Source organism: Pocillopora verrucosa, chromosome 1 (genome assembly GCF_036669915.1).
Source record: "Pocillopora verrucosa isolate sample1 chromosome 1, ASM3666991v2, whole genome shotgun sequence".
Classification (NCBI taxonomy): domain Eukaryota; kingdom Metazoa; phylum Cnidaria; class Anthozoa; order Scleractinia; family Pocilloporidae; genus Pocillopora; species Pocillopora verrucosa.
In genome coordinates, this window is record NC_089312.1 from 14713885 (window position 1) to 14735381 (window position 21497).

Here is a 21497-nt window from a genome sequence, read left to right on the forward strand (position 1 = left end):
GGTTCTTAATGTGGTCGATGAGCAAATTTTCGAAGATAGAGAATCTTTTCTTCTTCAGAGGAAGTGTGCGATGTCAGCATCAGTTGAAATTATATTCTTTTGAGTGTGACTGATAATTTTGGTTTGGGAAAATGAGCCAAAACTGAAAGAAACGACGGTAAACTACTTCGAGTCCAGACATCACCAGTCGATTGAAGAGTATAGACGTGATAACAGTGAATTAGTAAATCAAGACGCCAGAATCGTATGGGCTTCTCTTATATCTTCTATTGAAGTTTCCAGGTACGACTGCTTGTTTCATGATTGTCCTCTGGCTGGAAATACACGGCGCGTTTTAGAGATTCTTTCTGTTAAATTATTCCGTAACCTCTGATATAACTGCTTACAATGTAGGTTTCTTTAAGCCAACTGCCCATGATCTTAGTAACTCGAGCTAATGAAGTATGAAATTTGTCTAACATGTTTCTTACGCTGCAAAAGTTTGCTTTAAAAGAAGACAAGCTAGAGCTAAAATGTCGTGATTCAAACTCGATGACAAAGACAGACTTAGGAATTTCGATGATGAAGACATTATATTTTATGGAAAACTTGAGATAATACCTGGATTTCATTTTTACCGTAATGGCATCACAGCAATCAATTCCAAACATCAATCAAGTTTTCTCTTTAGTTTAAATGTGAGTTGATGTTGTTGGCTATGTGAAATGGGTTGAAAAATTTTTGATGGTATTTTCTCATGTTTGCAAATAGTTGAATTTACTGGAAGGTAGAGTTATTGCAACTGTTAACATGAAACACAACGATAAATTTTATGGATATGTTAAAAGTATTCATTTGACTATCTACTGGCAAGTTGTTATATTATATTTCAACCCAACTATTTTCCACAATTTGTAAACACCATTACAAAATAATTAGTCAGGGAAACATACATCATGTTTGAAACGTTGTGTCCATAGTAAGCAAACAGGATTGAGGAGGGTATATGTGGGAATAGGCTCTCTTGTCTGTATTGTTAATTTGCTAATCACTCCTGTTGCCAATGTTTTGATGAGGTTGGGCTGTCAAGGTAAAGGAACAGAGGATTTTAGTAGGCAGTGACTTTTTTCAAACTTGGAAACTATCATTGTGAAAGCCATACTCGTGCCTGGTAACTCATTCTTATTCTGATAAACTAGTTTTAAGAAGGATACAATATTTTATTGCAAATATTTGATGCATAGACTGAGCACAAATATTTAATTTCACTATATTTTTAGAGCCAATACGAATCCCTAGGCATGATGAAATGTCAGTAGGATCAGTGGAAAATGTACTATATGACTATACAGGTCATGTGGGTGGTTCCTGCTTGGGGACTGACATTTCAATTACCTCATCAAACTGTAATCATCAGAATTGCAAGCCAAGTTGTATTTACCAAGTGCTCAAGTTTCAAATTTAAAGTAGTGACCTATTTGTTACAGTCGAGTTCACTCCTTTTTGAGGCTATCTTCAGCTTGATCATCCTGTGTTACATGTGAAAACATCAAATGTTACTCACATATTCAAATACTTGGCTGCTTGAATCAAAGTTATAATGTTTTTAATAACCTGCTTCCTTTAACAATTAATTTCTGATATTGACTAGCATCTAATTTCCCCTTTCAATATCACCCCTGAATCAAACATTAAGGTTATGAGAATAAAGGCAATAATAATAAACTAAAGAACCTCTTGATTGTTAAAAACAAATTCTCCCTGCCAGCACATAATGAAGTGTATTGAGAACAGTATGGAGAATTGGCATGCTGATGTTAGGGTGCAAAGGGTTGATAGTGCTTCAAAAATAGTAAATAGTGTTGGAGAGAAAGAAAGAAAGTTCTTGAAACATTCTATGTTAAATGAAACTTTGTTATGAATCAATATGTTAGTTGCGACAGCAATGAAAACATCTGTGAAGCTACAATAACAATTACTTTTCCATGTAAACAAACCATGATGAAGCATGATATGGATAAATTTAATTTCACACAGTTTGAATGTACAATTCGAAATCTAGTAAACTTACTAGTGAAAAGGGAAAAAGCTCTATACGTTTTTCCTGCTTCTGTCATTCTAAATATTACAAATCAATCATGCCACTACTTTAGTTTGTTTTTCTTCAAGATGTGTACTTTTTCTTATGGTCATCTATTTTTAGTATCCATCTTTTAACAGCTGACATCTGAGAAGAATCAAGTCCACACTGGTGATTTAACACATTGTAATCAAACCCTACAACTGATTAAATTTTATTTGATCAAAAACATGAAGGGCAATAGATGAAATTGGCTGGCACAATTCAAGTTTCCTTTCTTAAGTATTCTTTGATCATTTCTTCTACCATAGGGTAAAGTTTATAGTGTCCTTTATTTCATTGTCTTCTGTTCATCTGTTTGCTTTCATAACAATCTTAACTACTGTTGCCGACAAATGCAAGGAGCACATAAAATGTGTACAGTTATTAACACTTTAATTTCAGAGAGTGACTAGTATCTAATTTTTCCTTTCAATATCATCCCTAAATCAAGCATTAAGGTCATGAGAATAAAGGAAATGGTAATCAACTGAAAACCTCTTGATTGTTGAACAAATTCTCCTTCTCAGCACATTAGGAAATGTATGGAGAACAGTATGGAGAATATGTATACTGATATTAGGGTGTAATGGGTTGAAGACATCAGGTAATCAGTTTTATATATGTAGAGTATTGCTTGAATATTATAATTGTGGTGAGTGCAAGTGCCTGGTAAACATTAGTCTATGGTCTTCTATTCTTCCACCTTGGAGGGTGCCTTGTGTACATAAAAATTGAAGTTGAGTGCCTTTACCAGCTTTTTTAGGCAACAAAGATCAACAAAGAACAACAGCCACACCAAAAAATATTTTTCATGAAAGACATCTCTACAGTGGTAGGTACACACAACTGACATGTTTGAGGGAAGCATGTCAAGCATTAAGGTATGATTGTCAGTTTGCTTTTCATTTCTTGCAAACAGCTTATTTCTACCAGCTTCGAAAACTTCTGTATCCTCGCTTTCAAAGAAAAGCATTTCCCATGAATATTTAAACATTAAAGACATAAGCTACCAGCAACAGGTTTTTCCATTGTTTCATAACATCAGATTCTAATCACATTTTTTTTGTTACATTTGAAAGCATAAGAAAATTGTAATCATTACAATATAATGAAATCCCACATTTTAACTGTTTTAGTCCCACTAGTGACCTTACGCTATCAGTACAATATCAAGCAGACGAGTAATGAGAATTGAAAAAGATATCAATTAGAGGATAATTGGTTGATCCAATTCCAAATTCTCCACACAAACATCACATGAATAATTCATGCAAAGAGAATTACTAATAAAATCTTGAAAGTTAAATGGTTATGTAATCATATGTACCAGAAAGACAGCAAATAAATGTAACATACTCCAGTAAAGTGTTCTTATGTACAATGACGTTTCAAACTCACTGAAATTAAGTTGACTTCATGATTCAGATTTTAGTGTAAGAAATGTGTTATATCTCTTAACATGGATGAAAAGAGAATGCCATTTATGAATTTTAAAATAGTAAATGCAAAAAAACTTAAGGATGAAATTTAAAGAGACTGATGAAATATGGCATATATATTAATCACTGGCTGGCACACAGAGATATAAAAGAGGCTTTGTGAAAAAGACTAGGGCAATAAAATTAAAGGTTCAGGAGGAGCTTATGACATCAACTAGTTTACTGATGTTCTCACCTGAATTCAGTCTGTAAAGAGAACTCTGCATCACTTCTGTTTTATCTTCTCGCTCTTGAATTAAAACATAAAACTTAATTATTTGCAGGCAGGTTAAGGAGGAAATTAAAGGAATGGATATATGTTACATAAAAAGAAACCCCTTACAATAAAAATAAAGCAGAAGCATATTACTTACGTGTCTTTGCTTCTGAATAATAGGTATTTTTTTAAGCAATTATCTACATAATTATGTAAACTGGGTGCAATGTACGGTCGTAAAAGCAATCATTTTATTCTAACCTTCCTTCTTCAAGGGTGCCTTGTGTAAAAAATCAAGTTCAGTACCTCTAGAGTCATAAGCCGGGCTTTTAGGGCTACAAAATAATAAAATCAACGCGTTATGGCAGGTCAATTTATCGAGAAATGAATAAAGGGGTAAGTTTCTAAAGAAACTGTGGTGCTGCGTCGGTGGGAGAGTATAGCAGGTTAAATTTAGTGTTAACAACTGGGTTGAAAACGTAAATTAGCCACCGTAAAGGGTAAAAAAGCTGAAGTCAGTTAAATATAGTTTCCTAAAATCGTATGGAAAGTTTAACGTGTGCTTCACTTGTGTTACATATACGGATTTATCGTTGTAAATTACTGATGAAATTCCGAGAGTGTGACTCGATTAATTCAAAAGAAAATATCCAAGTAGATTACAGAAATGGTTCACAAGTTGTAAACTGGTAATGCGTTCACAAAACCTCTCTAAATTATGGTGCCGATACGAATTTATCGTTCATAATCACTTATAAAATTCCAAAATTTTGCGCAGTCTGAAAGTGGGAACCCCTTGGGCAAATTATCCACTTTTCTGCTTCGAGCTCTACGCTCCCCTCTCACGTTTTGCTGACAGAAAAGATCTGGCGCCGTTTAAGACAGCAAACATATCATGCGCTACTCGAAAAATACTTGGGCAAAAGGGAAGTGTTTTTTTTGAGCGATGTTATCCCAGGCATAGCTGTCGTGACTCCCTAATTAAATCTGTGGCAGAACGTATGTAGAAAATTTATTTAAACACATCATTACCTCACGAAACGTTGACGAAATACGGCAACAATTTCTATACCCGTACTTGAATTACAATCACAAATGAACACATCACAGAAAGGTCTAAGGTATACCATGTTGATTTCAAGACTCTGATGAAGTTCACGACCCTTGTTTCAAATCCTCTTAAAAAACCTTGATTAGTAAGTATTGATAAGGCTGATAAGATCTGGGATTATTATGCAGGGGTCCATTCAACGAGGAACCCCAACAACGCAAATACTGATCTTTTTGATATTTAAATGATTCATTGGGTGCGCCTTTAGAGGCCTGAGTTTTAATTAGGTCGTACCAATCACAAATCACTGTCAAGGCTTTAGTGTGCATGCTTGCTTACGAGAGTTTTTACACCTAAGCTTCAAGGAATCATTGAAAACCATATGAAAACATTGTGCATAAGCGATAACATTTCCCAATACCTTTTAAATGATTTTCGCATGCCTTTTACTTACACGTAAAACTTGTACAATATAGGTGTGAATAAAAACCTAGATTTTACCATTACAAGAGCCTGAGTACGTGCAGATATGCTTCTAGGTTTTTTTAAGACTTCCGCCTTGTATGCCGGTTTTCTTTGAGTGAGAAAATAAACCTGTCATTTTTTCTGTGACTCTGGCGAACCCTCCTCATTATCAAACGGAAGTGACGCTTTTATTCAATCAGTACTTATAACTTGTTAATATCAGTTTCCTGCGTTTTATGTTGGCGTTCTGGTGCATTGGAAACTTGTTTTGCTAAGTTATGCATTTTGTTTCGTTGAAACAATTAAGCTAGTTATGCATTTTGTTCAGTTGTGCCTTTTAAGTAAGTTTGACTGTTTGAACCACTTCAGCCAATTAAGATAGATTATAAAATTTGTGAAGTTAAACTGTTCTCGCTGAAGTTTTGGTTTCGGTTTGACACGCTGCTGTTCCCGCGAACGCATTCAGTAGCATGTTAAACTTGACTGACTCTGCTCTCCGCTTGTTCCCTTTTTTTTTTTATTATTATTATTATTTAATTAGGTGTTGAATGTTACCAGACGACGGCCACCAAATTATGCTCGACTGTTTTTCAGAGTGATTGAATATACATTTATTTTTAACCGCAAAATATGACATCTGCGGCTTACAGAAACTAATACATGACTTACATCAGTTTACAGATTAAACGACGAGAGCCGAAATACTGTATGTGCTAAAAACAAGTTGTATTTGCGTGCCAATAGTAAAAGCTGATTTGTTTTTATAGTAATATATCGGGATTATTATAAGTAAGAATCGTTGGGACCTTGTTCACTACTGACTGTCTGCCAAGTTTTGACCTAATGTAACCTTGATGTTTTGGTTGTGGTATGACTCTGTGCGTGATCTAGCGATGATTTTCAAATACTGACATTATCTTTGACCTTAAGGGCTTGGAATCCAGCCAGAGTCAGAATCCGCTGGCTTCTGTACCATCCGGTGCAAGGTTATTTGTTTCTCCATGAAAAACAGGTAGGCAAATATAAATTGCTATCTTTATAGCGTTGCTCCAAATTCTACTTTGTCAGTGTGTTGGTTTTCTAAAATATTTGACAGTCAATCATCTCCTTTTCCTTAACGGGCTCAAGACGAAATTACAATTAAAGCTGTTCAAGGAAGCTGTTCGAGAGATCACCCAAAGTAGGAGTATTTTCTTCGTCATGATACTAAGTGCACTCCTGTTCAAAGCGATTCTTGTTGCTGTCCTAAGCTTTCTGGATAATTGGCACGCGGATGCGTGTTCAGGTTGGTGTGAATCCACGTTCATTCTTATCCGCTGTCAAGAATAAGGGTATTGTTGTTCTGAGTGTATCCTCAGCCTTATTAGGGAGAAACTTTATAAAATCTCTCGTGATCTCTTAATCCATATATTAAAGCAACTATAGTTTAGTCATTGAATTGAACATGACCGTGTGTACGTACCCATATGAAACAATATCAAGATATTTAGACTGAATGTGGATTGCTGCACATTAATTAATGATCTTAAACTAGAATAAGTCTATCATGGCCATTCAGGTAGCTCGTTAAAAAAGAATTCGCCTTACTTGCCTGGCAGCAAGGCCATTATATCATTATATCATACCCTTGATATCGAAAAAGAGTAGATAATGGTCCACGTTTCTTCTTCTTCGCATTCGAAGGAATTCCAGGTTAAAAATAAAAATCCGGATACGCGCCATGTTTAGTAATTTTGACTCTTCCTATTCAAGCGGAAATTGACTGCATTCTGCATCTAAATTGGTTTCATTCAAAAGACTCACTCCATTTTCGCCAAACTCTGTGCCTTTTAGTCAAGAGGAGGTTATGAAGACGGGGATTTACGATCTTCCAAAAGAAAAGTATGGAATCAACAGCTAACAACTATTATTTCCATAAATGATAACGTCCTTGTGATAGCAACTATTTTGTTTACCGAGGAGTCTGGAAGTCTTAAGGATTGCAAAACAAACTCGAAAGGGAAAAAACTAGATCCATTTCAGCAACTCGATGATGCAAATGTATATCATTATCAATTTGTGCTTTGTGTCGCCAAAAAAAGCTTCCGATATTGTCTCTTTCTCTGCAATTTTGGGATTTTCTAGTTATGCTACGTCGAATAAATTCACGTTTATCTTTGTAAACAAATTTTGACTCGACTGAACAATTACCCCAATGTCGTAGGCGAACATGAAACTGAAAGATACTTCCTGTATTTATTAACATATATTTCGATTATTAAGTTCTAGGTTCGCATCCTAAGCTTTAAAGAAAACAAATTCTCTGAAAGGCAGGGGTGATGAAAGGCAAAATCCAAAACTCCTAATTAGACCGTCAACAAAGTTTCATTCATTTAAATGGGACTATGATTTTCAGGGTAATTTAGTGTTATCAACTGAGTTGATAATGTAAATTGGCCACCGTGAAGAGTTTAAAGGCTGACGTTTCGAGCGTTAGCCCTTCGTCAGAGCGATTGACGCTATACTCTCCCACCGACGCAGCACTATAGTTTCTTTAGCAATTAACCCCCCTTTATTTATTTGAAATCAGCTCGTTAGCCGAGAGGAGTTCCAGCCACGAACTCATTAAGAGACGATTTTTAGAGATATATATTCTAATGAAGCATAAATCAAATAATTTCACTCAGATAGTGAGCTGGTTCCATCTCGTGAAATAAGTTCAAGTCAGGTATCATCGACTTTTTGATAGCTTTTGTTAGATTTTTTGCTTACCCTGTAGGCTCTCATTGGCCAAATCATCGCTGTATTCAAAAATTGATCAGGTACATGGAATAAAGATTGATATAACGTGAATTTAGATTATTAACGTACAACACCAGGACTTACGAATTTTCTTTCATTGGAAAACTGGAATTGACAGAAGTGGAAAAATCATCATACAGGGCAGGTTACCGGTGTTTATGGAAGTATGTGAACTTCATAACGTATATTCTGAAATGTGACCTGTCAGTCAGTATATAATTATGATAGTATTGGCGATGGAAAGTGACGCAGTCAGCTGATGGATGCGTCACAGTTATGTCAGGGTTTCCGCGTTTGCTCGCCTGATGAGGGAGCCGTTAGTAAGAACACTGAATTTAGTATGTAAGCATTAATATTGCAATTGCGGGTGTTCGAGTAATGTGAATCTTAGTGATGGATCAGGAAGGGCATCTTTGGTATTTCGGGTTGAACTCACAAAAATTTTGCTGCTTTTTCAGTTCCTAACATTCGTGAAAAGGAAGGAAACGAGATAAAAGTCATCGAGGTGACCAGCGGAGAGGATGTTAAACTCACTTGCCAGATCAGAACCGTTGGTCAGACCTCAAAACCAAGGTATTACTGGCTCAAAGACAATCAGACGCTCAGTCCATCGAGTCATCAACGTCTGAGGTTAAAACTCTACAGATACCTAAAGATAAAAAGAGCCAAGAAAGAGGACGCCGGCTTCTACACCTGTGTCGCAATAAATGACTGTGGCAAGAACCCTTTTACAATGCATCTATTTGTCGGAAGTAAGTAAACATTTGCGACCATTTGAGTTGTTTTAAAAATACAAGTACGCATGTGATTTATAGCGGTATCCTGGGAAGCAAAGTTCTTTTATACTAGTTGTGTGCGACAAACTGAGGTGATGTCAGTTTAAGTAGGAGTTGCTGAGGTAGGCAAATAAGGAGGGAAAAGATGGTAATTTCATACTTGCCATCACAAAAAGTTATTTCTGACGAAGGTGCAATGTTTCCTTTACCATTGCTTAAAGTATTTAACTGAGACAGCTGGGAGTTCAAAATCCTGTCAGGACGTGAATAGAAAGATTCAGATGTGTGTGCCCTCAGATAATCTGCATTACAAAAGCATTTTCCATCTAGATAATTTCTTGTGTTTTTCTCTTTAAGGTCCAACACTGAATCCCAACAAAATTACAGTAGGAGGTAAGACAGATGTGCTTTCATTTCTAATCGGAAGAAATTAGTGAAAGATGAATATAGAAGCAGTTTAGTTGATACAGGAGCCGATATTGATGTTCTTTGAAATAGAGAAAAGCAACCTTCCTCTGGAAGAGTCTCAATGGGGTGATGGCTTTTACGGCTAACGTAACGTTACGGCTAATTTTGGCCAATCTACGGCTAACGGCTAAATTTTTGGCTGTTGTAAGGCTGTCGGATAACTCCATTAACACCCTCCGAGAAGAAAACTGATGATGAAAAAAAATTATCAAGAAATTATAATCTCTTGAAAAAAAATTGATAAAGTATTGAAGCTCATCTACAAAGCCCATCAAATGAATCTTTCAAGTTAAGATTTTGTAAATCCGATTAAAAAAATTATATTTTGGCAATCGCATATGTTATCCAGTAAATTTCATAATTTTTCTACGCTTTGTGCGTTAAACATTGACTCGGGAGCTGAGACGGCCAAGATCTGATTGTTAATTCTCCCCTTTAGCTGCTACACGCATTTCTTGCCGCAAACAGCAATATGGCTCAATCAGCATCAAGCAATCATGCCCTCTTGATTACCAATAGTGCCCACGTGATAAAGAAAAAAAATACTCTCTGTCTCAGCAAATCTGCATTCAGTAATTTTGCCCCGCATGTGATAAAACTCTGAACCATCATCAAAAGTTCAGTACTGTAGAACACTTAGAATAAAATAATGTTTTGACTCTAACATGAAATGTGTTAGTAAGGGGTGGCTTCCGGGCAGTTGTGGAGAAGTTTAACGCTCAAATGCTGTGGCTGTTCTGCGCTTCACAGCTGCTCCAAGATTTACGGTATCGCAAAATAAGATGAGGCGCAACCTTTTTCAAGTACCCGTTGGACACTCTGTAAAGCTGGACTGTTCTGCTGACGGAAACCCTCGTCCTACCGTGAAATGGTACAAAGACGGAAACTTGTTTAAAGAAAGGAGACGTGGCGACAAACTGTATTTGAGTCCATGGACAACCTGGTTGAGTCTGAAGGACTTGGTTCCCTCTGACACTGGGTCATACATGTGTAATGTGAGCAACTCATACGGATGGATTAATCATACATACAAAGTAGACGTTCATGGTAAGAGGAAAAATCCTTCAAATTTTTCTGGCTGGCACAGACTATGAAGAGTACTCACGGTTTTCTTTATCTGAGAAAAAAGAATCTTCAAACTCTTGTGGTCAATATAAATCCCATTTAAAAAGTCAAATTAAAATAAACATTACAAGTAACGAAACAATGGATGTTTTTGGGTTATATTGATAGTATTGACAGTATTCTCTTTTAAATTTTTTAGAACGAGCTCATGCTGAACCAGTCATTCTACCCATGGAAAATGTCACAGTTTATCGAGGAGAGAATGCCAGCTTAACATGCAAAGCATTAAGTGATTCCATGCCTCATTTCCAGTGGTTAAGGTGGTTTCCTGTGCGTTCCAACGGTTCGGCCCACAGTTCGGTAAACGGTTCAATTGAAAGTCCTCACTACGAAATCGTGAATAAAGTAGACAGATACCAACATGTAATTGTGCCACCAAGAAGTGGCAAAAAGTTTGATTTCCACGGAGTGAAGTTGACTTTGTTAAATGTCACAAAGAGGGACGAAGGAAAATACACCTGCATTGTGGGAAATGCTGTTGGTTACGCAGTCGAACATGCTTACATCATTGTCCAAAACATTGGTAGGTAAAACTATAATAAGATTACTAGTTCTTAATAATTTTTGTTATCATTCACTTTATTATGATCAGATTTTAGAGGCTTTCTGTGATTTGCTCACAGCAGCTGTTTTTCTTACCACATTTTAACGTGATCTGTGATATGTTACTGAACAGATGCACGGCAACATGGAATTTATTTGTTAACCCTTTAACCCCTAAGAGTGACTAGCATATAATTTCTCTTTATAATATCACCCTTGAATCAAACATTAAGGTGAGAGAACAGAGGAAATGATCACCAAGTAAAGCAGCTCTTGATTATCAAACAAACTCTCTTTGTCAGCACCTTACGAAATGAATAGTGATTAGTGTGGAGAATGTGGATACTGACGTTAGGGGGTGAAGGGTTAATCCGTTAGGCGTATTTTATTGTCCATGAAGCCCTCGTAAACAGCTTTCTTTTCTTGAGAGTCTCCTTCGTCTCGGGAATCACGGAGGGTCGATTTTTGCACGACTACGTGCTGTATTTAGTCGAAAAAGCTTGCGCTACCGAGCGGCCTGTGGCCGTTTCAATCACTTTGATTTGGGTTTAGAACACTCAGTTACAGTGTTTGTGTCGTGACTCTGTTCAGTTCCACTTGGGTGTTAGTAAATCAAACACGGGCCAATTAAAAAAAGTGACTGCTTTATTATAGCTGATAATTTGCTGAAAATTGTTTACAACTGAGCATAACTCCTTTTTTTTTCACTTTTTTAGTTCGTGAAGATAAAGCAAAACTAACCGAACTTCAGAAAACTGAAAGCACCACAGATGGTAAGTGTAACCGTGAAAAACGGATAGGATTCATTTTTTTAAAATAACATTTATAATTTCTCTATCTCATTGAAAAAAGAAGCACCATCGTTCACATTTCGGGTACGTATCGTTACTAAAAGACCGGTAATTACTGGTCATCCTGGGGAGGGGGGGGCACCCTGGGGAGGGGGGCTTCCTGGAAAGGGGAGGCCTGGAGGATTTTGTCTGCGTCACAATAAAATTCACCTGATTCCCACTCATTGGCAGTTAATTAGCAGTCAGTTTTTTGTATTCCCCCCCCCCCCCCTCTGTTTCCCCAGAAGACTATGTGAACCGCCCTCAAAATCCTCTGCCCCTAGCTCCAGGCTATAAATTATGAATGGTCGCCAGGTGTGCCAATTGTTAAGCATGCACACGCCACGCGGTACACCACGTGCGCACTAAATATAAGAAAAGCTCATGAAAATCTTGACTGATGGTTGCTGCAAATAAAGATGACCATATTTTCGTTGGATGCACCTTTGTATTTTTGGATCTCTTCCTTTCTTGATTCTCTCCATCTTGCCGAGCAAATGAAACACTTAAATGCGATATAACATGTATCAAGAAGCCTTCTTGTTCGTATTTTTTCTAACTAAACAGGAGCTTAATTCTGGCCTGAGGGAATGACTTTGGTATCAAACAGAATTATCGAAACGTTTTATTTCCTGTAAAAAACACACAACGCCTATCTCAAAGAATTTTTGAGGGATTTGTTGAAGGTAAAGTTCCCTTGTCGCATTTGGCAAAGACGAGCTCAATACCAGTCGAAACCAGATTTTTTACAATTCTTTGTTACGACGACTTCAATTACTGATAACCCGTAGATATTCATTCGTTGCTTGCTGTTTCGTCACCCTCAGATCAAACCAACTACTTACTATTTGTAGTCAGATCCCTTTACGCGGAACTACCTACTGAAATTTGTCTCGCTTCGTAGTTCAATAGGTATTAGCGCTCATTTGATATTTGAGAGTAGGTCTGTCCTGATCGTGTTCAGCAACATTTGAGCAACTTTTGGCGTTTGGAGTAACTTTTTGCGGTTGTAGCAACCTCGAGGAATTCTCGCCTTTCTCGACAATTTTTGAGCATTTTTGAGCACATATAAAGGACGAAAAAGTCAACGATTTCATAGAAAACTTCAGTTTACACGAATTTCATGAATTGTTTGTTAACCTTTTGAACACATAACTTGTCACGTGACAACATTTCGCAGGCCTATTGAGATCCTTATCTAAGATTTTAACAGATAATCGGCTAAAATGACTTTCGGTAAGACGTCAAATGAACCATGTGTTTTCTTCCGTTTAACTAAAGAGTATTCTTAAATTTCGCCCATATTTGCGAGCAACCCTTTAAAGCTGAGTTTCTTGACCGGTGTTGTTAGCAACTATTGTGAAGGCGAAAAATAAGGTTATAAATTAACAGTTATATATAGATATCAACAAATTTTAAGTAGCAACTTTTTGGAATTTTGGCAATTTTTAAGCAACCTTTGTAGTGCTGGGGGAAAGGAGGGAATTCATTCAAGATGGAGAGATATATATGTTTGGTTCATTCTTGTGTAGGTTCTACTGTTAACCTGACATCCATCAGTTCTGAAAGTGAAGCAGTTACGCAGACGTCAATGGGTTGGACTGATAGAATAAGGTACCCGGCGGCTGTAATCGCAGTTTCAGTGGGCGTGGTCGTTATGTTGATCATAGCTTCCGGTCTCTGTTATTGGCAGGTGAAGAAAGGCCGAGCGAGCTCGTCCGCAACGATGAAAAGCCGACACAACATCGATTCACTTCAAGCGAAGCACGTAGTCCAGTCAAATGAGTACGTAATAGTGCCAGACCTAAAAGGACTCGGGAATGATTTTGGCACTAGGTGATTGTAGATAAAAAGCCACATAAAAGAGGAGCTCAAAAGTAAAGTTAAAAGAAAAAAAGACCGAGGGGGCAAAAATAACAGCATGACATCTAAAATTGCCCGACACGAAGAGCAGTTATCACTTTGTTACATCTATTTGGAAATCGCAAAATACAGTCGCTCAAATATAGATTATTTCAGTCTCTACAAATATTTTATTGATTCAGTGATGAGCTGGTTTGGAAAAAGTTGTAAAAGCTGTCTTTCATTTTCCTTGCGATTTGATGGATTTCTTTAAATACGCCTTGAATGGTTGATGTGTTTGGTCTCGTCACGCAACGATGGACGGCTTCAAGGAGATGTTAGTAGGAAACGGTTCTCACACCTTAAGTGTTTTTTCTTTGACTTATTTCCTCGAGCGTTTCAATTTCATCCATAGTTAAAATGTTATTTTTGATTGATTTTGGTTGAAATAAAGTACCTTGGGGGTTTGAAACAAGAAACGTCATGATGTGAATCGTTAATAAAAAAAAAAGAGCAAAGGGAAATAGAACAAGGTCAAAGGACTTGAGCGACAAAAGGGTTAATAAAAGGAAACATTAAGGGAGGAGAGGAAGGAGTGCGAATATGGGTCGGGGCAGTGGAGCTGGGCCGGGCTTTACCTCAGTGTCCCTCCTTCGTATCAGTCTTCTTTTGAAGGTCGTTCTCCAAATTTAACTTTCAAAGTATGCAACTTTGCATTTACTATGATTGGTTATCACCAGCCCGATTTTAGCGCTAATCGCACAATGTTTGAGTCATGCTTGTAATTGGACAGTGTAATAGGACAGTTAAATCGTGAAGACGGCGGCTTATCATTTGACGCCCACTTACTCCTCGTCCGAAAAAAGGGCAGCTAATTAGTGAGCATATTAAAATACCTCTTGTCGCAGCAATTTTATCACCCTTGATGAAGGCACTAGACAGGAGTGTCGAAACGTTGGGTTTATGAATTGTAACTTCTCGGTCACATTCATTTAATCTTTAAACCAGAGTAGCATCATACTATGTCTTAGTCAAAGGGACAGTTAACACGTCAGGCCTTGTAACTGTGAACAGAACGCGTCATGTGCGCGCGTTGTTGACTCGCATTTCTCCGAGTTAACTGTAGGTTATTTTTTATGAAAACGTACAAATGATGTCCAGCTTCTTTCTCAAATTTTGTTATAGTTTTGATTAACTGATAACAGGACTTTATGTCATCCAATTCTTTCTGCAATCATACTCGTAATTAACAAATAGAACTCCCGCTTCGCGGACGTCCGATTTTGTCAATCACTCCTATGATTAAAGACCGAATTGGACTCCTCTTGGTCCTTCTACCATTATTAATCTTACAGGTTACGCGTTTATACCACAGCTCTAGTCTGAGCCTTCTACGGTTGGTTATTTTAGCTCGTCTCTTTTCTCTTTTATGTCGAAAACTTACTGGTAATGCAGTGTTTTGTTTTGTTTCGTGATAAGGTGTGCTTGAGGCTTGTCGGGTAATGTTCTTATGATAAGCTGTCACATCTGTGCAATCTTTTCTGAAGGCAGAATACAACTCTACTTCCTGAAATAGGTTTGCTGTCACGTCGTCCTAGAGTACTAATTGGTACCCACAGATATTTTGATTGTCTAATGAGAAAAATTGCTTCCTTATCCTCTTATCCAGAGATGAATTTGTACCTGGCTGATAATCAGATCAAGATTTAGCAAAATTCGTTCAGACATTTCTTTTTTTCCTTCAGTTCAACGAAAAAAAAAGTAGAAATTTCAGTTAATCAAAGAATTGACGTTTAATGAGAAACGAAACCGTTTTAAACCACTTTGATTCATATTGCTTTCTCCGAGGCTGACATGCTCTTTAATTTGTTTTCAAATTTTCAGGCATTTTTAAAGATGCTGATTAGCGATGAAATAATTGCATTTGCCCTTAAGTGGGTGCTAGTTCCAACTAGTGTCCAATTAAGACTAAGCAGTTGTTGAGTCCAAACAAATTGGAAGACAAGTTTATTTACCAAAACTAAATCGAACTAAAATAGGTTATGGCTTTTCATTTTCCAGGCAAGAACAGGCATTCTTGAATACTATCGTTCGAGAAACCAGCACTGATTTTTGGATTGGCCTTTATGGCTTGATCTGGGAGGACTCTTTCCTTTGGACAGAAAACAGTCCTCGCAGATACACCAACTGGAATGTCAGTGAACCCTCAAAACAAAACCAGTCCATGGAATGCGTACTCATGAATCCTCATAAAGATGAAGGAAGATGGAGGACTGCGTCATGTAGTCAGAGGAACGGGTTTATCTGTGAGACAGGTTCGTTAAGAAGAAAATGATTTTATGAACTGGCTGTAAAGTACACAACCATCGAGGAAAAATGTTCGCACAAAATAAGTAAATTTAAAGATGTCAAATTAACGTAGGAAGGGGGAAATCTGACTTCAGGTGAGAATTTGAACCCAACACTTTCCGATGACAGGTCACCTTCAAGCTTTGAAAAAAAATTATCGGTGTAATAGGCCTCGTGTAACGTTGGGGTCATAGGTGACATATGTCCTGGGTTCTACCAGGATCAGCCTCTGTAAGTGCGTCCTGTGGGTAAAGGAGGTACGTATGGTATGTCACATTAGAGCACTTTTCGATTGAGCGTCGTGAAATCAAAACCAAAGCAATCTCAAAAGCCAAACTGGCATAGGAAGAAAAATATCACGGGCAGGCATCTAATGCGAACTCGAAGTAAAAACAAGCAAACTGCATGAAGCGCGGGAAAACGAGGGTGACCAAGTCGCAACTGGTTTTAGTTTTGAATCTGATTGAGGTAGCAGATGACCAGTTTTGGTATTTGAACAGAGACACGCTTGTTTCGTTTTATTTTAATTTGTTGGACTTTTCCTCATACAAATCCCTATGTTGTGAAACATGTTCACTGAAGGGGTTGATGGAAATGACTGTTAGAGATATAGTCCGGCCACATGACCAGCATTAATGGTAGTTTGAATAAAATGAGATTATGATCGAGTGATAAAATGCAAATAGCGGGTAACCATAAAAACAACTACATATGTATAGAAAATAAGGAAATGTGTGAATAAGGTTAAAGATATACAGAGTTTGTTAGCTTATACTCTCTCTCAGTGTATGCTTTTTTAATTCCTGATGAAATTATTTGTCTAGGTTGTATTTTCAAGAAAAATCACTTAATACCATTTAGTTCACTCGCATATACTGAGGCTTTTTCTTTGTAATTCACAGAGGCTCTTCCAATTCTTTCAACTCATGACCAACAGCCTGGTGAGCTTTTTTAATATGTTATCCAACTAACCCTCCTAACGATAATTTAATGGAAAGTTGAATTTAACCGTTACCGTTGACTGTGCTTTTTTCTTTTGTTTGTTTGTTGGTTCGCAACTTCGTAACTTGGCGTGCAAGTTGCTTACTTCGGACCACATCTTGGTAGCTTGCAACGGCAACATAATGACATGCAACTTGCAATTGCAACCTAAACTTGCATGGCATCACTTGGTGCCTTACAATGATAACATAGCAACTTGCAATGGTAACTTAGTAAATTGCAAAGGTAATCTAGTAACTTACCATGGTATTTTAGTAACATGTCATTTGCAGTGGTAATTGAGAACTTTGAAATGGCAATTTCGAAATTTGCTATCTTCTTTTAATACCTTTTAATGGTATTTTAGTGACTTGCAATAGCAACTTGACAATTTGCATAGCAATTGAAATGGCAATTTAGGAATTTGCCATCTTATTTTAGTAACTTGCAGTGGTAATTTAGTAACTTGCAAAAGCAATTTGATAACTTGCCATGGTATTTCAGTATCTTACAATAGCAACTGAGCAATTTGCAGTGGCAATTTAGTAGTTTCCAAAGGCAATTTAAGAATCTGCCTTAGTATTCCTGTACCTTGTAATGGCTATTTAGTAAATTGCATTAGCAATTTATTGACTCGCCATGGTATTTTAGAAACTTACACCAGCAACTAAGCAATTTGTAGTGGCAATGTGGTATGTTGCAATGGCAATTTAGGAATTTATCATCTCATTTTAGTAACTTGCAATGGACACTTATAACTTGCCATGGTAATTTAGTAACTTGCAAAAGCAATTTGATAACTTGCCATGGTATTTCAGTATCTTACAATAGCAACTGAGCAATTTGCAGTGGCAATTTAGTACGGTTTGCTAACTTGTCTAAGCAAACGATCGCGAATCAATCACGTTATGCGGGGCGTGACGAGAATTTTAGTTTATCTTTACACTTGCGTTTAAGATGCTCATGAGGAAGTCGGATGACCAGATAATTTAGTTCCCTGAAGGGGCGCACGACCACTTGTCAAAAAGGACGAGGACTCTGCGAACGACATTGACAACCTTCAGGACAATTTGTAGGAAGTACTTATCTTTAAACCTCATCTTCTAATCTGGTGATGGAGAATTTCATTACCGCCTCTATTACCCTTGGTTTAATTATTTCCATACCCCCACTCTCGCTACACGTCGCCCAACTCGTGAACTTTGACATATTTATCTAGTACATCATTTGAGAAGTTTGTTATTTTTGCACCGTGAACCTGTGATATTTGTGTTTTATTTCCAGGTCGTCAGTCCTCTGTATTGGGGAATGTAGAGGAGAATTAGATGTAATAGGTAATTTGGCATGGAGAAGGAAAGGTTTGAATTGTGTATGGTCAGTTTATTCAATTCGTCATGGACTGTCACTGACATCTCTTTAATATATAGATTTAGCCAAGCCTAAAAGCGGAGCTCTTGTTGATTTATTTTCTAGCCCCTCATAAAAATAAAAACTGTAATAAAACTCTTCAGCGCTGGCTGTAGGAGAGTTTCTTCAAGGGGATGAAGAGACCAGTCCGGGGGATGGGGAGGGAAGGGAAGAATTGGCGAGGTCTCGAACCCGGGGACAACGTTCTCACAACCTGCGATAAAACGCATTCTAGTCAGCGGTATCTTCAAGCAGCTGAGGACCTCCGTTGTGGTTCTTAATGTGGTCGATGAGCAAATTTTCGAAGATAGAGAATCTTTTCTTCTTCAGAGGAAGTGTGCGATGTCAGCATCAGTTGAAATTATATTCTTTTGAGCGTGACTGATAATTTTGGTTTGGGAAAATGAGCCAAAACTGAAAGAAACGACGGTAAACTACTTCGAGTCCAGACATCACCAGTCGATTGAAGAGTATAGACGTGATAACAGTGAATTAGTAAATCAAGACGCCAGAATCGTATGGGCTTCTCTTATATCTTCTGTTGAAGTTTCCAGGTACGACTGCTTGTTTCATGATTGTCCTCTGGCTGGAAATACACGGCGCGTTTTAGAGATTCTTTCTGTTAAATTATTCCGTAACCTCTGATGTAACTACATACAATGTAGGTTTCTTTAAGCCAACTGCCCATGATCTTAGTAACTCGAGCTAATGAAGTATGAAATTTGTCTAACATGTTTCTTACGCTGCAAAAGTTTGCTTTAAAAGAAGACAAGCTAGAGCTAAAATGTCGGGATTAAAACTCGATGACAAAGAGAGACTCAGGATTCGATGATGAAGACATTATATTTTATGGAAAACTTGAGATAATACCTGGATTTCATTTTTACCGTAATGGCATCACAGCAATCAATTCCAAACATCAATCAAGTTTTCTCTTTAGTTTAAATGTGAGTTGATGTTGTTGGCTATATGAAATGGGTTGAAAAATTTTTGATGGTATTTTCTCATGTTTGCAAATAGTTGAATTTACTGGAAGGTAGAGTTATTGCAACTGTTATCATGAAACACAACAATAAATTTTATCAGCGGATATGTTAAAAGTATTCATTTGACTATCTACTGGCAAGTAGATAGTCAAATAGATAGTAAACACGATTACAAAATAATTAGTCAGGGAAACATACATCATGTTTGAAATGTTGTGTCCATAGTAAGCAAACAGGATTGAGGAGGGTATATGTGGGAATAGGCTCTCTTGTCTGTATTGTTAATTTGCTAATCGCTCCTGTTGCCAATGTTTTGATGAGGTTGGGCTGTCAAGGTAAAGGAACAGAGGATTTTTGTAGGCTGTGACTTTTTTCAAACTTGGAAACTATCATTGTGAAAGCCATACTCGTGGTAACTCATTCTTATTCTGATAAACTAGTTTTAAGAAGAATACAATATTTTATTGCAAATATTTGATGCATAGACTGTGCACAAATATTTAATTTCACTATATTTTTAGAGCCAATACAAATCCCTACGCATGATGAAATGTCAGTAGGATCAGTAGAAAAATATACCAAACATCTGCAAGATTTGATGTAATTATTTTAGTTACATGAATATTAACTGATACTAGGAGATCTAAGAATATTCAAAAGAATGTAAACTTTTTTTGAAAAATTAGAACTCAGCATAGGCCAAAAAAACAAGATTCTTAGAAAAAGAAATGTATGTTGATGAAAAAAGCTAAGCAACCTTTTTACCAGTTTTATATGTTGAAAACACACACACATGCAGATTTCTTATAAACCTGTATTTCAAGCCTACCATGACTTCAAAATTTTGATGCACACCTCAAAAGGAGAAGAAATAAATTTGAATTTTCAATTTATACAGCTTAGGTTTGTCAGGTAAAATAGAGTCAAACAAAGAAATTTTCCCAACTAATTTGATAGGTTAGCCTACCTAGAACAATCAACTTCATGTACGAATAATACTGGTTGTGTTCTAATGATGCACAAAAGAATTATCTGTAGTAAGAGGGCAGGCTTTCCTTTCTTCATTAAAAAAATACTGAGGTTATCATCTTTCCATAAGCTCAGTGGAAAGTGGGAGTGAGAGAGACTGATAGTGACTTTGTTATTTGAGTAAAATTAATATCCAGAGAAGGATAAAAGGCAAGATATGGTCTGCACAACTTTCTTATTTCAATTTTATAACCTATTTAGCTAAGTCATTTATATTCTTGCTTTGTGCATTATGCAGATGCCAATTAATTTAACTTTCATGCAGGTCAAAGTAAAAACATGAATTAAAATAGCAGAGCCCACTTTAATTTCAGTCCTAATTAAAGGGGAATCTTTGCTTTTCCAGTTTCCCACCCTTTAAAACTCACATATCTTGTGACCAATTCCTTATATCAATGTTTAGTCTGGGTATGAGTATTGGTAAGAAACACCATGCATTAATGAAAGTTTGAGCAAATGCAATTCAAATAAAAATATTACATGTTACAATGTGGCAACTTACACAGCAAAATTATGTAATCACACAATGCCAAACAAAGAAAATCAGATAACCTGTATCATTTTTTGAGGACTTGAGGTAGAAAGAAATAAATATGGTAAACAGTTACAATTAATACAAAGTTGAAAGTTTAAAAGCTAAGAGATATACATTACAATCATCAAATCCTATGCATTTTAACAAAAAAGGGTTGGTTACCACTATAACTTCTCTCAAACATTCATACTTACAGGAAATTATTAATTTTTGTCACTAGGTGGTACTGTACTTACAATAGTTCCACTGACACAAATACATTTGCCTCAAGGTATCTCATAGCTTATGACTATACAGGTCATGTGGGTGGTTCCTGCTTGGGGACTGACATTTCAATTACCTCATCAAACTGTAATCATCAGAATTGCAAGCCAAGTTGTATTTACCAAGTGCTCAAGTTTCAAATTTAAAGTAGTGACCTATTTGTTACAGTCGAGTTCACTCCTTTTTGAGGCAATCTTCAGCTTGATCATCCTGTGTTACATGTGAAAACATCAAATGTTACTCACATATTCAAATACTTGGCTGCTTGA

At 36.8% G+C, this 21497-nt stretch overlaps 2 protein-coding genes across 2 annotated transcripts in view; both read left to right on the top strand.

The window, feature by feature from the left end:
- Positions 1–14088, top strand: part of LOC136277430 (fibroblast growth factor receptor-like 1) — a 98081-nt gene extending 83993 nt beyond the window's left edge. The window contains exon 8 of the transcript XR_010715871.1: positions 14010–14088. The gene's annotated coding sequence lies outside the window, so the exon portion shown is untranslated. The remainder of the gene's footprint in view (positions 1–14009) is intronic.
- LOC131785924 (fibroblast growth factor receptor 3-like) lies at positions 4–14114 on the top strand. The gene is made up of 9 exons (XM_066159451.1): positions 4–282; positions 6243–6324; positions 6441–6597; positions 8552–8845; positions 9227–9262; positions 10088–10384; positions 10602–10985; positions 11722–11778; positions 13368–14114. Exons 3-9 carry the CDS (start codon positions 6513–6515, stop codon positions 13673–13675), a joined length of 1461 nt encoding a protein of 486 aa, XP_066015548.1. The 5' UTR covers positions 4–282; positions 6243–6324; positions 6441–6512; the 3' UTR covers positions 13676–14114.
- Positions 14115–21497: the final 7383 nt, after the last annotated feature.

Bases quoted from the DNA above. Each gene is read 5' to 3' on its own strand.
- LOC131785924 (XM_066159451.1), top strand. From the start codon at position 6,513: ATGATACTAAGTGCACTCCTGTTCAAAGCGATTCTTGTTGCTGTCCTA. The intron at 6,598-8,551 runs GTTGGTGTGAAT...CTGCTTTTTCAG, and splicing joins GCACGCGGATGCGTGTTCAG to TTCCTAACATTCGTGAAAAG. The intron at 10,385-10,601 runs GTAAGAGGAAAA...TAAATTTTTTAG, and splicing joins ATACAAAGTAGACGTTCATG to AACGAGCTCATGCTGAACCA.